The sequence below is a fragment of the Thamnophis elegans genome, chromosome 11, assembly GCF_009769535.1.
Source record: "Thamnophis elegans isolate rThaEle1 chromosome 11, rThaEle1.pri, whole genome shotgun sequence".
Classification (NCBI taxonomy): Eukaryota; Metazoa; Chordata; class Lepidosauria; order Squamata; family Colubridae; genus Thamnophis; species Thamnophis elegans.
The window spans coordinates 11,420,043-11,442,466 of NC_045551.1; the positions used below are offsets into that span (position 1 = coordinate 11,420,043).

At 43.7% G+C, this 22,424-nt stretch overlaps 1 protein-coding gene across 1 annotated transcript; it reads left to right on the forward strand.

Moving 5' to 3' along the window:
* The first annotated feature begins 1,836 nt into the window (after window positions 1-1,836).
* KIAA0040 (KIAA0040 ortholog) lies at window positions 1,837-21,409 on the forward strand. The gene is made up of 3 exons (XM_032227042.1): window positions 1,837-2,078; window positions 2,200-2,543; window positions 20,738-21,409. Exon 3 carries the CDS (start codon window positions 20,874-20,876, stop codon window positions 21,195-21,197), a length of 324 nt encoding a protein of 107 aa, XP_032082933.1. The 5' UTR covers window positions 1,837-2,078; window positions 2,200-2,543; window positions 20,738-20,873; the 3' UTR covers window positions 21,198-21,409.
* Window positions 21,410-22,424: the final 1,015 nt, after the last annotated feature.

A 22,424-nucleotide genomic window follows, 5' to 3' on the forward strand; every position in this document is an offset into this window, starting at 1 on the left:
ATCCTAGGTCGTTCTCAAACGTGACCCGTCAAAACCACGGTCCACAAAAGCGCGCTCGACGAAAGCGCGCATTTCACGTCATCACAGCACGACGAAAAAAATTAAAAATTGAAATAAAAATAAAATTAAAGCAAGCCGATTCACATAATGGTAAGGGTTAGGTTTAGGGTTAGGGTTAGGTTAAGGGTTAGGGTTAGGTTTAGAGCGTTAGGGTTACGTTTAGCGTTAGGTTAAGGGTTAGCGTTAGGTTTAGCGTTAGGTTAACGGTTAGGTTTAGGGTTAGATTTAGGGTTAGGTTAAGGGTTAGGTTTAGGGTTAGGTTTGGGGGGGTTAGGGTAAGGTTTTCGCTTTATTTTTACATTTATCGATCACAGCGCGATGTTTTCGTCGCGCTGTGATGACGTCACGTACGCGCTTTCTTCGAGCGCGCTTTTGTCTACCGCGGTTTTGTGGTGGAACCGTTCTCAAAGCATCAGGTTTGAAGCAACTGTTATAAACCCCCAAACCCTTGTCCTTTCACATAGGCCAAATCCTAGTCCCACAATCCCTACATTTGTGCATGCACGCACGTAAAATTGTGAAGCTTGCAAACTCAGGATGTTCTAGATGTGCGAGCCTAAATACAAACGCATTGCATTTAAGCCAGTGTTTCTCAACCTTGGCAACTTGAAGATGTCCGGACTTCAACTCCCAGAATTCCCCAGCCAGCGAATGCCTCTACCCTCCAACTCAATCTAGCACAGTGTTTCTCAACCTTGGCAACTTGAAGATGTCCGGACTTCAACTCCCAGAATTCCCCAGCCAGCGAATACCTCTACCCTCCAACTCAATCTAGCACAGTGTTTCTCAACCTTGGCAACTTGAAGATGTCCGGACTTCAACTCCCAGAATTCCCCAGCCAGCGAATGCCTCTACCCTCCAACTCAATCTAGCACAGTGTTTCTCAACCTTGGCAACTTGAAGATGTCCGGACTTCAACTCCCAGAATTCCCCAGCCAGCGAATGCCTCTACCCTCCAACTCAATCTAGCACAGTGTTTCTCAACCTTGGCAACTTGAAGATGTCCGGACTTCAACTCCCAGAATTCCCCAGCCAGCGAATGCCTCTACCCTCCAACTCAATCTAGCACAGTGTTTCTCAACCTTGGCAACTTGAAGATGTCCGGACTTCAACTCCCAGAATTCCCCAGCCAGCGAATGCCTCTACCCTCCAACTCAATCTAGCACAGTGTTTCTCAACCTTGGCAACTTGAAGATGTCCGGACTTCAACTCCCAGAATTCCCCAGCCAGCGAATGCCTCTACCCTCCAACTCAATCTAGCACAGTGTTTCTCAACCTTGGCAACTTGAAGATGTCCGGACTTCAACTCCCAGAATTCCCCAGCCAGCGAATGCCTCTACCCTCCAACTCAATCTAGCACAGTGTTTCTCAACCTTGGCAACTTGAAGATGTCCGGACTTCAACTCCCAGAATTCCCCAGCCAGCGAATGCTGGCTGGGGAATTCTGGGAGTTGAAGTCCGGACATCTTCAAGTTGCCAAGGTTGAGAAACCCTGATTTAAGCACTCCATCCTTACTTTTCAGAAGTGAGCCTTTTACGAGGGTTTTTTGGGGGGGGGAAGGGGAATGCCTTTAGTTTTGGGAACGCGCTCTTCACGACTAGTTCGCCTTCCCCTTCATAACCGGGCTGCTGAGTGGGGGTAATGGGGAAACGGATGGCAGGAGGGGGGGGCAAAGCACATTTGCGAGCACCCGAGCCTGGGCATCCTGCTCGGCTGAAAGGCGGCCACGCCACCCTGCGCCAGGCACGAGGAAGGAAGGCGCTGCTCTCTTCGGGGACGGGCTCCAGAGCCGGGAGGGGAGGAAGCGTCGCCCCAGGAGCCCCGGTCCCGCCCAGGTACAGCCAACCAAAGGGGCGTGGAGGGGCCCAGGCGGCTGACAGCCCGCGGAAATGCGGAGGCTCCCGTGGCCGTGGTATGCGGAGCAGCTTCCCCCATTGCTTTTTGCCGGAAGATTAGAAGTGTATTAGCCGGCTGGAGAAATGGAGACGCCGCTCAGCGTGAGCTAAGAGGGTAGCCGGTAAGTTTTGCTTGCCGTTCTGGCCCGCTTTCCTTTGCCCTCCTTAAACTAAAGTTAAAATCCGTAGGAATCTGGACTTCAGCCGGTTCAAGCAGACCAATCTCTCCTTTCTTTCTCTTAGGCACTTTCTCCCCGTTCAATCCGACCGAAGAGTCTAGCGGGACGCTCCTAAAACGTAACTTATTTGGAAACAACTCCGACTTGCTCGATTTACGCGAACTAAATTCGTTTTGTAAAAGTCCAATCCGTGCATTCGGATCGGAGGAGCCGCTGGCACGTCTGAACCGGTTGGGGTTTCGCCTGCCTAGTGGCGCTGCCCGCAGCTGGATTCGGGTTCCCGGAAATCCCGCGCGCCTCGGCGGCAGAGAGAGTCCTTTACTGGATGTCGATTTCTCCACAGCGGAAGGAGGAGGAAATCTTGTGCCGGTAATTAATTACCAAACAAGGTCACTATGATCCCTTGAGGTAAGTGGATTTAATTTTAATAGCAATAGCAGTTAGACTTATATACCGCTTCATAGGGCTTTCAACCCTCTCTAAGCGGTTTACAGAGAGTCAGCATATTGCCCCCAACAACAATCTGGGTCCTCATTTTAAGCACTCATTTAAAGAATCAAAAACGTTGCCAACCCAGCTGGTAGATGCCACCTTCCACGAACAGACAGTTTGCTACTGAGCAGAGAGAAGTGTTGCCTTCACCCCAACTGTTGGGTCTTCTATCAGTTCACTTGTTTAGCAGCTGTTGGAAAGCAGATGCTGGATAAGTGAGCTGTTAGCGCTGTTAAGCAAAGCAATAGCAATAGCAATAGTTAGGCTTATATACCGCTTCATAGGGCTTTCAGCCCTCTCTAAGCGGTTTACAGAGTCAGCATATTGCCCCCAACAACAATCCGGGTCCTCATTTTACCCACCTCGGAAGGATGGAAGGCTGAGTCAACCCTGAACCGGTGAGATTTGAACAGCTGAACTGCAGAACTGCAGTCAGCTGAAGTAGCCTGCAGTGCTGCATTTAACCACTGCGCCACCTTGGCGCAAGGTCACTATGATCCCCTGAGGTAAGTGGATTTAATTTTAAAACATCAAAAACCCAGCTGGTAGAAGCCACCCTCCACGAACAGAGAGTTTGCTACCGAGCAGAGAGAAGTGTTGCCTTCACCCCAATGGTTGGGTCTTCTATCAGTTCACTTGTTTAGCAGCTGTTGGAAAGCAGATGCTGGACAAGTGAGCTGTTAGCGCTGTTAAGCAAAGCGGTTCTTGTGGCTTTGAAAAGTTATATAGCTTTAAGCAATGGTATTGAAATCTCAAGGCGAGGACAAGGAAAGAAGACCATCTGCGACTATTTCTGGGTAGAAAGCAAACATGCGCTGCAGAGGTCCACTTAGCTAGGCTGTGCCAGGCCCAGAAAGAGCAAGAATTCCCAGGGCTTTTCCTGGAGTCCTGAAACAAAGTCTACTTGACTTGGTGACTACAGTAAACAAGGTTAAAATGTAAATATTAAAATAAAATAGTGTATTGTTTTTCCATGGTTAGGAAGCGAGACTGGTCCTTTTTTTAATCCTAGGCAATATCAGTTTGTCCTGCCTTAGTTGCAAATCCCCTTTTTATCAAGAAATGTATTTTCTTTGTAAACCTACAATAAATGAAAAAGCACCAACATTACTTTTGTTTCATCCCCACTGCATTTGTAATAGATTATAATGCAATAGCAATAGCAGTTAGACTTATATACCGCTTCATAGGGCTTTCAGCCCTCTCTAAGCGGTTTACAGAGTCAGCATATTGCCCCCAACAACAATCCGGGTCCTCATTTTACCCACCTCGGAAGGATGGAAAGCTGAGTCAACCCTGAGCCGGTGAGATTTGAACAGCCGAACTGCAGAACTGCAGTCAGCTGAAGTAGCCTGCAGTGCTGCATTTAACCACTGCGCCACCTCGGCTCCAAATTATTTCTGATAACCTGGGCAAGGTGTGACAGGTTCCCCACTCAGAATCTTTTTGGTGGCAACAGGACAGATATGAGATGTTGTTGAGTTCTGGCAGTGGTGGGTTTCAAAAAAGTTTCAAAAAATTTTAGAACCTCTTCTGTAGGTGTGGCCTACTTTGTGGGAGTGGCTTGCTGGCCATGTGACTGGGTGGGAGTGGCTTGCCAACCATGTGACTGGGTGGGCATGGCCAACTTGTGAAATGTGGTGAGAACTCACTTAACAATGCTCTTGCTTAGCAACCAAAATGTTGGCTCAGAAACTCTGGCATTTGAAGCACGCAAGTCTTAAAGCTGTCAAGTTACAAGACCCTTGCACCCCTAACCCTTTAGAAAAAAAATCTCCAGGGGTGTTCAAACTTGACCGCTTTAAGACTTGTGGACTTCAACTCCCAGAATTCCTCTTCCCGCTCTTCATCTTGATGATGTGCGGACGGGCAGGGGGAGGGAGCTGGAACCCTTGAAAAGTGTTCAGAGACTGCAACTAGTCCAGCCGCGCAAGCGATATTGGGTGTACCTAGGTACACCCACGTCACACCGATCCACCGCAAGCTGCACTGGCTACCTATTGGTCTCCGGACGCAATTCAAGATGTTGGTTATTACCTTTAAAGCCCTACATGGCTTAGGGCCAGCATACCTCCAAGACCGCCTACTGCCACATTCCTCCCAACGGCCGGTGAGATCCCACAGGGTGGGCCTCCTTCAGATGCCGTCAGCCAGACAATGCCGGCTGGCGGCTCCCCGGAGGAAAGTCTTCTCTGTAGCTGCTCCGACCCTTTGGAATGAGCTACCCCCAGAAATCCGGACCTTGCCCCCTCTCATGGACTTCAGAAAAGCTGTTAAAACCTGGCTATTCCGGCAGGCCTAGGGCGGTTGACCTCATTGTTGAGGTCCAGTCCCAATCGTAACGAATGTATGTGTTTTGTTTTTAACATGTTTTTATTGTCATTTTTTTAATTATTCTTCTTTCTTTGATGTAAGCCGCCCGGAGTCCTCCAGGATTGGGCGGCCTATAAATTGATTTAATAAATAATAAATAAATAAATAAACCGGTTCTAAACGGCACTGTAGATGTGTGGAACCTCTTCTATAGAAGAGGTTAGAACTGGCAGGAACCCACCCCTGAGTTCTAGAAACTAAAGACGCACAAACTGAATAGGAACTGGGAAACTGTGAATAGGATGAAGAGACACCCAGATCATGCGCACTGAGTGTACACACATCTGATCTTCTAGGTCTGAATTTGCCAGAGTATAACTTTGCAACCTGTGTCCTTCTTGAATATGTTATGTTTATGCCTTCAAGTTCACTCCTGGAAAAGTCTCTGAATTTTCTTGGCAGGAATTTAAAAGTGATTTGCCATTGCCTCCTCCTAGGGCTTAAAGAATGTGTCTGGCCTCCAGTCACCCAGCTGGCTTTGGGTCTAAAATGGAACTAGACTTCCCAGTCTCCCAATTTCTATCCTGTTGTCTTCACCACCACTGTACACCAAATTTGCTTACTGGCTAGATGATTTCAAAATCTTGTGTCACCAATACAAATGGGTGGAGTTTTGATCTCATGATTGTAGCTATCATCTTGATATATTTTACCCTTCCTCTGCAAACATTCCTGGAAGGAAGAAGTGTTAAAGCATAGAGGAAAGGATGGCCTATGATTTGGCTGTAATTGCTGTTTCATCAATTTGTTCATTTGGAATGTTGCTCTGTTTCCCTGCGGGAAAATTAACCCAACCTGATGCAGAACTCAGAGGAAATACGCTGAAGTTTCCTTGATCATCTGAGAATCCAACAAATTTCCCCATGCCTGGGAATTGGGCTGGTTATTTATTTTCCGGGCATCCATGGCTTGGATGCACCAACTTTTATATAAACATTAAATGCATACATGTTTTAAATTGGGACCCATCATACTTTGGAAATTATTCAGAAATTTGTTGGAAGTTGTATAAGAATAGCGTTTCCCTGCTATTCAAGCAGGCCAAATATGAAGCCCAACTTCTGACTCTTCGTAACTGGATTTCCTAGTCTCTATTTCCTCTCGTAATCATAGCTAACATACAAATGCTAATTTGACTGGAGCAATAGTAGTTATAATGTGTTACTTTTTACCATTAAGAATAGGGAGAAACACTCCCATTTTGTCAAACTACTAAACATGCACCAAAAAAAAAGGATTAGGGAAAAATGCAGATTTGTGCTCTTATTTCCCCCTCCTCTCACTTCATTTTCCTGGTGGATCTAATAGCTTCAGGTGTAGAACATTCATTTGGAAAAAGATGCAGAGGGCATAGGGTTAATTTCTTCCTCATAGCTGTTGCCACCAGACAGCTCAAGGGTTCTTAAGTGTTTAAAAAAGGCATCTGAAATCCAATCCAATAGTGTTTAATTTGAGATATTTCAGGGGTGTTCAACAGAAGGGCTCCATCAAAAGATTTTTATTGCTTTTCACATCAGTGGGGAGGAAGGGAAGGGGAAGCCTTCCTCTTGATGCAAATGAATGGAGGTAATACATTGGTCCATGCTTACCTAAACGTACTGTCAGTCTGGATCTTCTGGAGCTATAATGACAAGGTCAGGGTAATTCTGCAGCCACCCCTTCACAAAGGAACTGGAGAATATGAAGCTCACTTGTTGAGGTTAAGCCAAAGGAAAAGGCTTTGAGTGCTCTGATGTTGTTGAGGGGATATTGTCATTTTTTTTCTGCTGCAATTTGGAACATGGACAGTAAACAATTCCATTGAAAAATAAAGTTGAAATTAGGAATTAAAGAAGAGCTTGCAAAAGAAGCTTACAAGAAAATGCCAACTTGAGTGGGTTAATATAGGACCTTGATTTTGGATTTTATATTTCTCTAGTTACAGTTCTTTTTAACAAACTGTTCCATTTGTGTTTGGCCTTGGAAGCAAGGGCATGTTTTAAAATCCCTCTTATAAAGGCTGCCATTGGTCTTCTGTTATCTTTGCCCTTTTTTGAACCATATCCTTTTAACACAATCTCATCTCAAGCCACATTCTTCTTTAAAACGATAAGCAGAAGAGTTAAACTAGATATTTGCATGCAAATAAAATGCACCACACATTTTAGAATATGTTCCTTTTGAATAGTTTCTCCCCTCAACCCCACACTCACATCCCAGGAAACAAAACCACCTCCTTGTTATTGTATTTTTGGAGAACAATGATCACATGTCTCTTCCGAAAGGCATTTGGAAATGAAATCATGCTAACTCGAATTGATTGATTGTCGGATCCTATGAATGACAGACAAGGAGTTGGAAAGCGTGTTTTTGTTTTGATAAAGTTTATGATCTTAGCTCTGTCTTTTAGTTCAGTCTATCTCTTAAGATGTAATTATCTGCCCCTACCGAGTATCACTACTGTAAGCTCAGTCTTGCCTACAGTGCTTTTAAAGTATGAATTCAGGTACAATATTATGTATAGAATTAAGGGATCGTGTTTTCTGGATGCTCTTCTATAAAACATAATCTTGATTCCTGTCCCTGCTGGAAACATAAATATTATGCACACATTTTGTACCAGTTGAGAATATTGGTCAATAACCTAGAGGTTTAGGATAGTTCTCTGCCATTAAAGCTAATACTTAATAAGGTAGATTACTAATTTGCAGAGAGAAGACCCAAGTGTCTACCCCTTAGAGCCTTGGCTATAGAGTTTGTTTGCCTTATGGCAGTCAGCCATGACAAATAGTTCACTGAAGGGTGTAAGCTGTAAATCCTTTCCAACAAAACAATGATAAAAACACCTTTCTGAAAGATAAATATTAAACATTGGCTTTGAGAAATTATTTCAGTTTTCCATTGTTTAAACAAGATTCTGAAGCAAGTGGTATTTTGTCAACTTTTAGCTGTTCTGGAGGTCAGCTAATTATTTCGATTCAAGATGAGCTGACTTTTTTTTTTCTGCTGCAAACTTTTTCAGCTTCTGATGGGCTGAAGGAAGCAACAGAAATAGAAAAATGGAAATAGAATCGTAGGCCTGGAAGGGACCTTGGAAGTCTTTTAGCCGAGGTGGCGCAGTGGTTAAACGCAGCACTGCAGGCTATTTCAGCTGACTGCAGTTCTGCAGTTCAGCTGTTCAAATCTCACCGGCTCAGGGTTGACTCAGCCTTCCATCCTTCCGAGGTGGGTGAAATGAGGACCCAGACTGTGGGGGTGATATGCTGACTCTGTAAACCGCTTAGAGAGGGCTCAAAGCCCTATGAAGCGGTATATAAGTCTAACTGCTATTGCTATTGCTATTGCTATTTTAATTCAACCCCTTGCCCAAGGCAGGAGACCTTATTCATCCTTGACAAATAGTTGTCCAGACTTTTTCTCCACCGATAGAGCACCCGCATCAAGCTGTTCCACTGAATAATTGTTCTCACTGTTAAGACAGATCCAACTTGGGTCTTCCTCTGATGAGCTTCCAACCATTCCTTCTTGTCATGCTTTGGAGAATAAATTGACCCCTCCTCTTCCCTGCGACAGCCCTTAAGTATTGGAAGATAGCAATGTGTCACCCAATTAGGCTAGACTTATCTAGTTTGTTTGTTTTTTGCCATACCTCATTCGGTTTAGCTTCCAGACCTTTTATCATCTTTGTTGCTCTCCTGTTTTCTAGCCCTTCAGCATCTTTTTTGTATTGTGGTGACCACAACTGGATGTAGTATTCCCAGTGTGGCCTCACTAGTGCAGTATATAGTGGTCCTATTGCTTCTCATGATCTCGATACGGTTCACCGACAAAAGGGCGAACGACAAAAGCATGCCCAACTAAACCGCGGTGACAAAACCGCGAGTTCTAAAGCGCACCGACGAATGAGCGGTGAATTGTGCCGACAACACCGCGCCGACAGAAGCACGCTGTAAACCTAACCCTAAACCTAACCCTAAACCTAACCCTTACCTTAACTTAAATCACTCTTCTGTCTTCGCGCTGTTGTCGCCGCGTTGATGACGTCACGGTTTTAGCGCCGCGGTTTTGTCGGCACGCTTTTGTCGTGCACGCATTTGTTGGGTCACGTCTCGATACTACCCCTCTGTTGTTGCAGCCTAGGAATGCATTGGCTCTTTTGGCAGCCGCAGGACACTGGTGGCTTATAATTAAGCGGTGGTCCAGGAGACACCCCCTCACAGACACAACTATTGAGCCAGATGCTGCCTATTCGGTACCTGTGCGTTTGGTTTTTCCTGCCTAAGTGCAGGACCTTACTTTTCTTACCACTAAACCATTGGATATGCTTGATATGAATGATTTCAGCCCCTGAGTTAAAGCCAAAAATGTGTTGGGACCCCTATTTAAAAAAAAAATCCCCCCCCAATAGCTTGTTTCCCTCCTAAAAGTGAAAGTAACACAGGAAGGTGACAAACAACTTTTATCAGAAATCTAAAGTATTTTCTTACAAAAGGATTTTGAAACTAAGGAAAAAGCTACCTTGTTCAGGTACCACCTATTGCCTATCCCTATTTAGATCCATTCCAATAGATCTAAAACAGGGAATACTTAAAAACAAAATATTTATAGTTGAAGCCAGACAATTTAAAACACGATCAGCCACAGTTATGTATCCTTTATATAAATAGATTCTTTGGATGCAACTTGGCTTGGTAATTTTCTAAAATGAGATAAATAAAAAAAGGAGTTAAAAGGAAAATCAAGCAGATCACAAACCCTTTGCAGACTGCTCATGGGTTAAATCCACTTTTTTTTTTAAAAAAATGTACAAATCCCACCAAGGTCAAAAACATAATCAAGCCAAGGCCCTTCTAAACCTTGGCAAATTCACTGTTATACTGTAGATTTGATCATTTCTGTGTGAGAAATGATACCCATAAACACAATTTAAGAAAAGTTGAAAAGTTACAAGCTCAAATAGGACGGTTGAGGAGGGCCTATTGGTCTCAGGAAACGTCTACCGTTGGGTGAAAAAAATCATTCAGGCATATCCAGCTATATTCAAATCTTGCCAATGTGACTAGATCACTTCTCCAAACTTGACAACACCTGGGTTTAACTATATCATTAAGCGCAGTGCTTATTCAATCCTCTGCCCTGCATTTCATCTGGCACAAGTACATTCCCACATACAAAGTTTACTTCTCCTTTAGTAGAAGTATAGAAGATTGCAACATAAATCATCAAGAGCAGTTCAAAAATTGGAAATTGTTAAGTTTTTAGGTGGTAGAGCTTTGAGATTGTAGCAGATATTTGGAACAGATAACAGAAAGTCCTCAAATTCCATGAGCAGAATAAGTTATGTAAGCTATGCAATTTTATTTTGCCAAACATATAAAACAACTTAGATCATTGTACAATTCTGAGCCAAGAAAAAAAATGGAGTATTAGGAGCAAAACAATTTGGAGCAATAAAATTTCCTGCCTGTTCCATTGAATATGGACATAGCTGGCAGCTATCATTGTCACTCTGAAATACCAACTTCCACCTAAATCAGCTTCTTGGTTTCTCAGGATACTAGTACAAAAATCAGGTAAATAGAAGGCTAGACTGCAAGAGGAGGAATTCTTGAACATAATAAGTTGGATATAGTATGAGGGATTTTTTAAGATGCATGAGAAATCCTATTTCATGTCAGTAGATGCAGTGAAAACAGTCACTTCGTTGTATATGCACATGATAGCGTGGCATTAATTTTCTACACTGTGCAACATCTATACCAAAAACAGCCAAACAATGAACAGCATTACAAAATATTCTTTGGCACAGAAATACATTATCACGTAATTTTGCCCATTGTTTACTATTTGTGGTGTTTTAAATTCTTTATGCGTAGCAAAACTATGCAACTCAGAGTTGATTGATGATTCTACAGCATGGAAAATAAAAATAAAAATACGTTGCAGGATTGAAATAGGAACAAATAAGTAACTTGATATGAGCACTTTTATCAAACCTTTCGAACAAAGTTGACTGGATTCACTTGACTTGAATTCTACTGCTGGGGCAAATTATAGGGAACTAACTTTGACAAACTGTCATGTTTATATGAATTATTTCAGATCGGATGAAGGCCACCATCTTCTCATATAACCTGCATCCTCAATATTAAGCTGAAAATAATTCATATAAACATGACAGTTTGTCAAAGTTAGTTCCCTATAAGGAAAAGGAAAATTGGCGAAATTGATCTGGCCTTAGATTAAAGTAAATGAACAGAGTTGAGTTTAGAATGTGGTCCTGTTTAAAGAGGTCAGTTATAAAGCTTTTTGGGGGTGGGGGTGGGGGGGCTGAACATGGAAGTCTTCTATGAGCCAAGGTGGCGCAGTGGTTAAATGCAGCACTGCAGGCTACTTCAGCTGACTGCAGTTCGGCTGTTCAAATCTCACCGGCTCAGGGTTGACTCAGCCTTCCATCCTTCTGAGGTGGGTAAAATGAGGACCCGGATTGTTGTTGGGGGCGATATGCTGACTCTGTAAACCGCTTAGAGAGGGCTGAAAGCCCTATGAAGCGGTATATAAGTCTAACTGCTATTGCTATTGCTATTCTATAATTACATGTATCTGAAATGCTCCATTTTCCTGTTATCGTAGAGATAGCAGCCAGACTGGGTATGCTCCGTCCGTTAACCAATCGGACTTAGTCTACACTTACGATGTCATCGGGCCCTTGTGGCTCCTCCCCAGTTTCAGACTCAGTCCAACCTGGACTGGCTGTGAGAATTGATCTCGCCTCCAAATTATTTAATTATATCTTTAATTGGTGAATTTTGCCGAAAAAAAATTGTTGTTCCTTTAAATTGGTTCCTTAAATAATCCTTTATTCTACAAATTGGAGGGAAATTCGAAACTGATCTCTGGCTGCCTCTCCTCAGCCGTCTGATTGCCTGCAGCCACGAATTCACTCAGGAAGCCTGCCTTGCAATCATATCGTCCAGCTCACGAGCTACGGCTCCACAGCTGTTTCCCCGCGGCGCTCCTGGTTTCTGGGCACTCGGAGGGACGCGCGACCGGCCATTTTGCACGCAGCGGTTCCAGGCAAGTCCGGTAGCCATTCTGCCATTCTGGCCACACTTAGTATCAGCAGCCATTTTGTGAGTCAGAAAAGCCCGCGAAGATAGCGGTGGCCATTTTGAGACTCGGAAAAGCCTCAGAGGAAAAAAGTCGGCCATTTTGGGCACTCTAAAAAAGGCACGAACTCTACAGCAGCCGTTTGGAGTGCCCAGCAATGCGGGATCACCCCAGGTGGACCGGATCAGGAGCGCCTGGCCAGCAAACGGGTGAGACCGTTGCCTATCTTATTGGGGTATTGATTTATGTTTGGGGAAATCCAGATCCAGATATGGATGCGAATGCTGGATTAGAGGAGGCAGGTCCATCAGGGGCAAAGATCTCCACCTGTCTTGCCTCCCATGGGCCCTGACCACCCCACCCCCATGGCCTATTCAGAAGGGGAATTGTCTTCTTCGGAGTCCTCGTCTTCGATGGAACCTGACAACAGAGGCAATTTCTTTGATGTCCCTCTCAATAAGGAGCGCACCTTTGAACAGGCTTCCCTCCTGGTTACACATGGTTCTAGGGGGCTCCACACCATATACACCTCTCCTGCTGATATGGCAACCATCATTGCTGAAACCATTAAACAGGTCATGGCTGCTGGCCTACAACAGCAACCTCAACCTGCTCCATCACATGGCCATAAGCATAAATCTTCTTCTGCAGCTCAGCAACCTGATCCCTCTGCCTCTACTTCTCAGGCTTCAATTGGCGGGGAGAAAGATAACCTACAGGACTCAGACCTGTCTGATGACGAGGTGGTCACCCCAGACACCCCTGTCTTTATCGGATTATTCAAAACTGGTCGATTCAAGTCCCTTCTACTTAAGACCATTAAAGCTGCTAACTTACCATCTTCTGCTTCAGCTTCTACTTCACAGGATAAACCAGCAGAACCGGCTTCAACTGAGGGTCCCAGTACCCCATTCATCTAACCCACGGTGTGAAAAGAGGTGATCCCTGTTCCCAAGATATTCCTGAACATCATCCAGAAGCAGTGGGAGTCTCCAGGCATGGGCCCACAGCCGACCAATCTTGACAAACGTCTCTACAACATTGCACCAGACCTCACCAAGTTCTTTGAGACTCCCCCAGTGGACGCACCGATTGCAGCCCTGTCTTCACCTACTGTGGTCTCTGGAGCCACTGAGGAGGTTCTCAAGCCTGAGGAGAAAAGGTCTGGGCTGTTAGGACCTCTACGGCCACTTCCTTTTTCTGCAGGGCGGCCCTGGTTTGGATTGAACAGCTTCAGGAGCGCATCGCTCCTACTGACCCTAGATCACATAGGGATCTCAACAAGATCAGGGCAGCGGTTGAATTTGCGGCTGATTCTTCCCTTAATGCTGCTAGATTTGCTTCTAAAGCCATGGCCTCTTCAGTCATGGCCAGGCGTCTGCTTTGGCTCAAGCCATGGCAGGTGGATGTCCATACCAAGTGGTGCCTAGCAGCCTCCCCATTCAGTGGCACCCAATTATTTGGTAATCCCTTAGACCCGTACTTCACGGAATCTAAAGACAAGCGCAAAGTCCTTTCATCCATCTACAAGAAACAGGACAGTCGGCCCACTCCCTTCTATAGGAGGTCGCCCTTTCAGCCGGCGGACAAGGGACCTTCCTTCCTCCGTCCACAATGCCAACCCGGTACTCCCAGACAGGGATCTCACCAGGACAGGTCCAATAGAAACAGACAGCGTTTCCCCTCCAAGAAATCTTACTGTGGAGGAGGCAACTGCCATTTTTCACATAGGAAATGACTATCTGGACTCTCTTCCAATCGGAGTCTGCCTGGCGTTCTTTGCCCACCACTGGGAGGAGACCACAACAGACAATTCGGTACTCAAAAACTGTCAAATTTGGTCTCATGCTAGAATTCCTCTCCATCCCCCAGGAACACTTCATGCCATGCCTGGTCTCTCAATGCCCTTGCAAGAGGACACTGATGGAACAGGCCATTCAGCATCTGTTGGAGATCCGAGCCATCCAACCGGTTCCTCCCCATCAGGAAGGGCAGGGTTTTTATTCCTGCTTGTTCGTGGTACTGAAGAATTCTGGGGGATGGAGAGCAATATTAGATCTAAAAACATTGAACCGCCACATTGTCTATCGGCGGTTCAAAATGCATTCTCTGCACACCATCCTCCAGGTGTCAGGAAAGGCAACTTCCTCACGTCGGTAGACTTGACCGAAGCTTACCTTCATATCCCCATCTTCATAGACCACCAAAAATATCTCCACTTCTCCTGTGGGGGGGGAGGCACTTCCAGTACCGAGCTCTTCCGTTCGGTCTATCCTCTGCTCCCAGGGTATTCACAAAAGTACTGGCTGCCCACATCAGGTCATCCCCAGTTTGGATTCTCTGTTACCTGGACGACATCCTCTTGTTGTCCAGGTCTCCGGTTCAGGCAGAAAGAGATCTCGCCCTCACCATTCATACCTTACAGAATCAAGGATTGGGAATGAATCTGCGTCCCCCTGCCATACATAGATATCTGACTTGGGACTTACCTCGTGTCCTAGAGGCTTTGACTTCTGCGCCCTTTGAATCTATGAGATCCACTTCTTTGAAACTGTTGTCCTTTAAAATGCTGGTTTTGGTGGCTGTAACTTCAGCCAGACGTATTTCTGATTTGGCTGCTCTTTCAGTCAGGCATGACTTGTGGGTGTTCCATCCAGACCGAGTTGTCTTAAGACTGGACCCAACATTCATACCAAAGGTCAATAGCTGTTTCCACCAAGGTCAGGAGTTGACCTTACCTGATTTCTGTTCGTCTCCCCGTCACAAGAGGAAGCGCAAGTGGCACACTCTTGACGTACGTCGTGCCCTCAAGATCTACATTGACTGCACAGCCTCGTTCCGCCACTCGGAAGTTCTCTTCATCTCCTTTCACCAAGCCTCCTTGGGTACCAAGGCTTCATCGTCTAGTCTGGGGCGCTGGATGAGAGCCTGAATTAAACTGTCCTACGAACTTCAATCCATACAGATCCCTGCAAACATTACAGCTCACTCTACACGCAGCACTGCGACATCTGCGACTTGGTCCACTCAAGCCACCTTGGAAGAGGTCTGCCAGGCGGCCACCTGGGCATCTCCCACGGTCTTCATACATCATTACGCGGCCTTTGGGCGCAGGGTGCTGCAACAAGTGCTTGTGCCCTAACAGACCTTTTTTACAATTTCCCACCCTAGTGGACATCCCAGTCTTTGGTATGTCCCAGTCTGGTTGCTGTCTCTGTGATAACAGGAAAATGGGCATTGGTCCTTACCTGATTCGCTCATTTTCTGGTAGAGACAGCAGCCAGCCCCGCCCTGGTATGGGTCATGCGAGGGGATTCCTTGTGCGGAGGAGAGAGCGAGAGCGAGAGACACAGTGACTATGGACTTTCACTTTTTGCTCACAATTCTCACTTGAGTCTACAGTTTTCCTTCATCTAAAACTGGGGAGGAGCCACAAGGGCCTGATGACATCATAAGTTTAAACTCAGTCCGATTGGTTAATGGACGGAGCATACCCAGTCTGGCTGCTGTCTCTCCTCCACCAGAAAATGAGCGTATCAGGTAAGGACCAACGTCCATTCTGGGTAAGGTTATCCTGGTAGCTTTCCTGCTATAGATGCATTTAAATGAAAGTGGTTATCTGGAGCCATTTCAATTTAGAGTTTCATCTTGGATACACTCCTGAGACAGCTTGAGCTAACTTAAGACTTATGCTGGAAATTAGAAGAGGGGAGTATATAATTGTTATTCTTCCAGATCTTTCCCAGATCTTTCATTGGTTTTCAGTATCACTGTTCATTATATTGTTCTGGATCACCTGGAGGAGTTGGTTCTTGAAGGCAATTTTTCAAGGTTTCCCTTCTTCTATTCAGGGTGTGCCTAGAAGGTTGCTGACCTGTGTGTCTCAGAGGGTTCTACCCTATCATCCAGTAATTTGATAGTTTACATGGAACAAATTGAAATTAATATTTACTGTTTATGGGCAATTGTTTACAGATTCAGAATTAAAAAAAATGTTTGTATCTGTATATTACAATTCTACAGTTTTCCTTTTATTGTAAAGTCATTAGTAAGGTGATTGACACATCAGATCTACAGCAAACTAGGTAGGTAAATGCATGCTGTGATCCAACTGTGAGAAATATTGGTCAGAATATTTCCTTAAATTAAGATTTAAATGTTTGGCTGTGAGATATCTGGTGAGAGGAAAGAAATAGAATGAAGCTAACATTTGGCTGAACAAGGATAACTAGAAGGAAGTCAGAATGCTCCTTCTCCATATTCTTTGAATGATTTTCCCAACTTTCCCTTCTAAGCAACCGTTTCTAAACTTGTTTTGCCTTGGCAAGAGATATAAGAAACATAAGGACTTCTCGACCCCCACTTTATTTTTCCTTTGGCATTTCCGAATGAGCTGAAGAAGCAATTTAGGTTAGAGAAGGAGGCTGTTGTGCTTCAGGCAAAGAAAACATTCAAGACACAACGGGAAGAGGTTCCGTTCTTGGCTTTGCCTAAAACTTCCTGAGCAACCTCAAGAAACTCACATGTTCTCTATGCCTTGATTCCCAGCTGCATTGGGTGGGGGGGGGGGGTTAGTATTGACTGGATGCGATGAGGCTTCCTTTGTCTATTTAGATAGTCATGCAATTCTTAATGACCTCAAGTAACATCGAGTTTCAGAACAGGATGATCAGGCCAGTGATTTAGGCTAACATTGGCTATGCTAGACTCTTCTCCTCTCTCCTGATTGCCCCCAACAATTGTCCTAAAGGAACTTCCTAGAATGATTTTTTTTAAATGATTTGTTGTCATTTTTGTGTTGCTCCTTAGCTGTTTTGATGGAGTTTGTATCCTAAACACTGAAAAACACATGAAAGCCACCGTATGTGGCTGGCCACACTGTTGTTCAAAAACCAAAGAAACCTCCAAACCATTTCTAATCCAAATATCAGTATATGGTATAGTGACACCTACTTTAGGGCTTTCAATTCCTTTAAAATATTGAATATAGCACTTTACAAGCCAAAGGCCATATCTGTCTGTCTCAATTTTGTTTTTCAGCTTTAAGCATGCAGAAAACTATCCTGTATATTTTGCAGGGGAAGCTGGCTATACATAGTACTGTCTTGAGAACTATTGGTGTACATGTTTTTGCTCTTCCTGAATATGCTTTTCCAGGATTTTTAGGATTTACTCTGCTTTTTAAAAGGGGGGGGATGGAAATGGTGAAAGAATAAAATGCTGTTCTTAGAGCAGCAGGCAAATAAATTAAATTTAAATGTGATAAGACTGCCGAAAGCAAGAAGACTCTAAAACAGTGTTTCTCAACCTTGGCAACTTGAAGATGTCCGGACTTCAACTCCCAGAATTCCCCAGCCAGGGAATTCTGGGAGTTGAAGTCCGGACATCTTCAAGTTGCCAAGGTTGAGAAACACTGCTCTAAAAGCATAGTTTGAATCGCTAGACCCACCAATGTATTGTGGAGTTAGGGGCTCTAAGGTTCGGCTGCAGTTGGGAGGATAAAGAAAGACTGGTGTATTTCTATTTCTTATAAGTCGAACCATACTCTAAAAAGAGAAAAAAAAAGGAAAAGCTTCCCTTATTCCATAATTTAGCATTTCCAAGCCTATTCTGCCTTCCTTTTTGCCCATCTCAAGTTACTGGCTTGTAGAACTGCATATATTAAACATTAATCAAGGAAGTTTCAATTCCCCTGAGAGAGAAACCCACTTTTTCTAAATTGTAAATTGTGGCCCATTTTACTCCTGCGTGCCAAAATATTTGTTCTATTATACACAGTCAGATAAACCTTCCTTTCATACTTCAGCCTGGCTTGTATGAGGCATGTCCAAGAGTTAAATCATGGAACAGCTGCCATCTCTGAGGCTGACTAATTATTTAATTTCCCTCCTCCTTTTCATTGCTAGCATCTCCAATGCAGCTAATAGTTGGAGGGAAATTAAACAAAGCACAATAGAAGTAATTATTGTTCCTTTGACAAACAATAAGGCCACTAAACTTGAAGTAGAGCCCAGATATTTTCTTCAAGTACAGCAGATTTCAACTGTTTCTCAGCTCCTTTCTACTACCTGGAAGATACCAGTTTTCTAAATTGTACCAGGCATCACTTCATGGATTGCCAGCTACAGTTAAACCATCTCCTGTCTTTAGATCCTTTTAACAAAACATTTGATTATCACCTTAACTGTCAATATTGAGAATAGCATGGACTTGCTATTCTAAACTAGCTCATTTTTAGCAAGTTTAAATCTTAATTCTGACGGGTTATAACAGCACTGCCAATGATACCTATGTAAATACTGCAGCTAAGTTTCTGATAAGCTGGTGCTGGACTATCAGGAAGATCATCATATTTCACAAGATTGACATTATCATTGTGGTTGGACTATCAATGAAGATTAGAGGGGAAATATTCTTGTGTCCTGAATGAGGTGATTAAAAAAAGATAAGTAAAATCAGAGACTTGTTTGCTGACGAGGTGGAGCAGTCAGTATCATCAATAGATATCCAGGAGTTTGCTTTAGAATTACCTTAGAAAAAAACTTTGGATTGTGCAGAGATGGACAAATTAGCACTGAAATTAAAAGATAAAGAAGAGTCGGAATATTATGAAATTTGGAACAATTGGTACAAATGGCTGCAAAACAGGAACAAAATTAATTAAGCCAAAAAACTATATATAAATATATATAGAACTGTGTATAAAAGTGTGTAAATATAGAAGCGAAATATTATATACATGTACAGGTATGATGGCATAACAATGTTGATGTAATGACTGTAAGGTGTTGTAGAAGGGAAAAAATAATTTAAAAATCTGCTAAAAAAAGAATCACCTTAGATCAGGGGTGAAATTCAGCAGGTTCTGAAATTTTGAGTAGTTCGGAGAACTGGCAAATACCACCTCTGGCTGGCCCCAGAGTGGGGTCGGAATGGAGATTTTGCAGTATCCTTCCGCTGCCATGCCCACAGAACCAGTAGTAAAAAACAATTGATTGCCATCTTTAAACATATTGCCATTTTAAAAAGAAAAATAGAGGCTTTGCACACTGGATGAACTAGCAACCAAACATCAATTTCAGCATTCTTCAATAACTTTTTTTTTGACAAGAGTAGATTTAAACTACTGAATGTTTATGCCAGATGCTTAACCTATCCATTTCAGTCTTTCGCCTCTGTAGATCTGCTGATGTGCTAGATTGATATTGACTATTGATTTGATATTGACAAACAAGGGCCAAATAAAAAGAAATGCCTCTACCTCCACAACTTTATTTTAAATAAGATAGTTTAATGTTCTGACCCCGTCCTCCGTCCAGTAACGAATGCCGAGACAAGCTTAACTGGAATGTCCTTTAATAGCAAGACACCAAAACCTCGGTGGCTGAAAGCCAAGCAAAACAAACAGATAAGGACCTTGGCAGCAACTCAGACAAACTCAGGCAGCAATAAACACAGATAAGGCTTGGCAGCAATCCAGCCTGCCAAGCTCACAGTACTGTCCTCTGACATTCAATCCTGCGTTGACTTCTGCAAAGAGGGCCGTGTGCACAAGTAGCTTTTTATAGTCTGGAGAGGAGCCTAATGACCACCAGCTGAGTACAATCACCTCCTGTAATTGCGTAATTGTTCCTGACGCCTAGTAGCTCTTTGATGGTGTGCATCCAGGAACAACTCACTACTGGCCTCTGGCTTACTCTCCCTTGTCTCCTCCCCACTAGTCCAAGGCTCAGGTGCCTCCTGGTAGCCAACCAGCCTCTCTGCGCCCTGCTCAGAGTCGGAACCCTGTCCAAGGTCCTCCACATCCTCCAGAGCTGACTCATTGTTCCCCTCGCTGTCGGAGTCTGGTGGCAGCTCCAACGGCACCTGCTGGGCCACAACAGTTTAATATATGAGAAAGGAAAATAATCTTTGAATAGAACATTTTTGTTACCTATATAATTATCACTATTCATCACACATTTCCGCCAGCAGTGAATGAACTTCTTAAAACCATCATGAAAAAAGTACTATACTTTGTCTGCTCAAGCAGGTCATTTCCACGTGTTCCAAATCTGTTACTTGAAACAGCAGTTAAGAGTTCAGAAGCAGTTAAGAGTTCAGAAGCACAATAAGGAACTTCTGCTTCTTCTGAGGGGCCCTATGAGTCAGCTGTGGAGGAGGTGGAGGACCTTGGACAGGGTTCTGACTCTGAGCAGGGTGCAGAGAGGCTGGTTGGCCACCAGGAGGCACCTGAGCCTTGGACCAGTGGGGAGGAGACAAGGGAGAGTGAGCAGAGGCCAGTATTGAGTTGTTCCTGGATGCACACCATCGAAGAGCTACTAGGCGTCAGGAACAATTACGCAATAACTTTTCTAACATCCTCATGAACATTTCATTGTTAATAATATGATGGTTAGAATGTTGATTGGGGACAACGTGGATTCAAGGATGGATGGGTTCACATTCAGTTGTAAGTATCTCTTGATCTCTTCTATCCTACTTCATTAGAATATTGAGAGAATAATATGGAAAAGCTTAAGGTCTTTAGCAAATAAATAATTTGGATCACAGATCATATATTTTGTCTTTACCAGCAGGTGCATTAACTGAAACATTTGACCTTACTCATTTGACCCATTTTCATGTTTCATCTTCCACCTTTGCAGAGATTGAAAACTGAAGACATTTGCATAACTTCAAAGACAAAATCCACAGAATTCCCATCTAAGGCGGAGGAGGGAAAGGTCAAGGAAAGAAACTTTAATATTCTATCAGACCTGTTTCCAGTCTACAAAAGTTGCTATGGAGCAGATCAGCAATTTTTTCCATTCCATCTGGTCTTTTATCTTCTTAAAACACCAGGAGGGCATCTATAACACAATCTGTCTTGCTGTTTTAATGGGGTTACCTGTTCTTGTCCTCCTTGTTGGAATCTTCATCTGTTGCCATTGTTGTTTTTGTGGCCAGCAGCAAAGGGACAAAAATAGCCACAGCAGCAGTGTTCCAATCCAAAGGAAAAGAAGGCATAATATTATGAAGAAGAAGAAAAAGAAAGAAGAAGATCTGTGGATTTCAGCCCAGCCCAAAGTGTTCCTGCTGGCAAAAAGGCCATCATCATTGGTTTAGAGGATTGCAGGCGGACAAGAGTTACTTTCCTTTTGTATACAGGAGTATTCCTATTCCTATCTCATAATGTGTTCAGCTCCATGTCATAAATCTGAGAACATGCCATTCTGTCTTACTTCCACATGAAGGAAGCTACTTTTTCCGTGGCACGACAAAACCGTGGTCCACTAAAGCGCGCCCGATTAAAGCGCGTACCTGACGTCATCAGCGCGACAAATACGACCGCTGAGAAAAAAGGGCGCTTTAAAAAGAGCTTTTAAAGCAAGCCGATTCACGTTAAGGTAAGGGTTAGGGTTAGGGTTAGGGTTAGGTTAAGGGTTAGGTTTAGGGTTAGGTTAAGCGTTAGGGTTAGGTTTAGGGTTAGGTTAAGGGTTAGCGTTAGGTTTAGCGTTAGGTTAAGGGTTAGGTTTAGGGTTAGGTTAAGGGTTAGGGTTAGGGTTAGGTTTCGGGGGGTTAGGTTTAGGTTTACGCATTAATTTTAGCTTTACCGCTCACAGCTTGCTTTTTTTGTCGCGCTGTGATGACGTCAGGTAAGCGGTTTCGTCGAGCGTGCTTTAGTCGACCGCGGTTTTGTGGTGGAACCACTTTTTCAGCTTAGGAATGTAGCAGTGGTGGGATTCAGCCAGTTCGCACCACTTTGGGAGAACCGGTTGTTAACTTTCTGAGCAATTTGGTTAACTGGCTGTTGGAAAAAATCATTAGAGCAGAGAAGCGGTTGTTAAATTATTTGAATCCCACCACTGGAATGTAGCTACATTTTCAAGTTGAACAGCTGCAACCTTACACCAATGCAGAATGAATGAGTGTTGTGCATCCACTGAATGCATATCATTTCAGTGTACACCAAAGGTATATGCTTACATGAACTCAGTAGCAAATTGTATTCTACAGATAGGCACTTGTGCCCTTGGGATGCAGAATTCAAACTAGAACTTTTGCTTAGCCTAGAATAGCTTGCACTGAAAACTTATGTGCACTAGCAAGTAAGAAAGTAAGCAAACACTGCTATATATATATCATATAATTACCGTACACATTTACTTCTACAATCTAATTGCACTGATATGTAAGCCAAGGTATTGAATTGGGTGATTTTAAAAAGAAATATCATCATGAAGGATCAGACTATGACTAATGATTATTTGCTAGTTTTGGAAGAAAATTGCTGAGTTAGTTCAGCCTTTGGTCTGAATATTTGGGCACAAGAAATTGTCTTATTAACAAATG

Excerpts from the sequence above, each read along its gene's own strand:
- KIAA0040 (XM_032227042.1), top strand. The coding sequence starts at position 20,874 with ATGGAGCAGATCAGCAATTTTTTCCATTCCATCTGGTCTTTTATCTTC.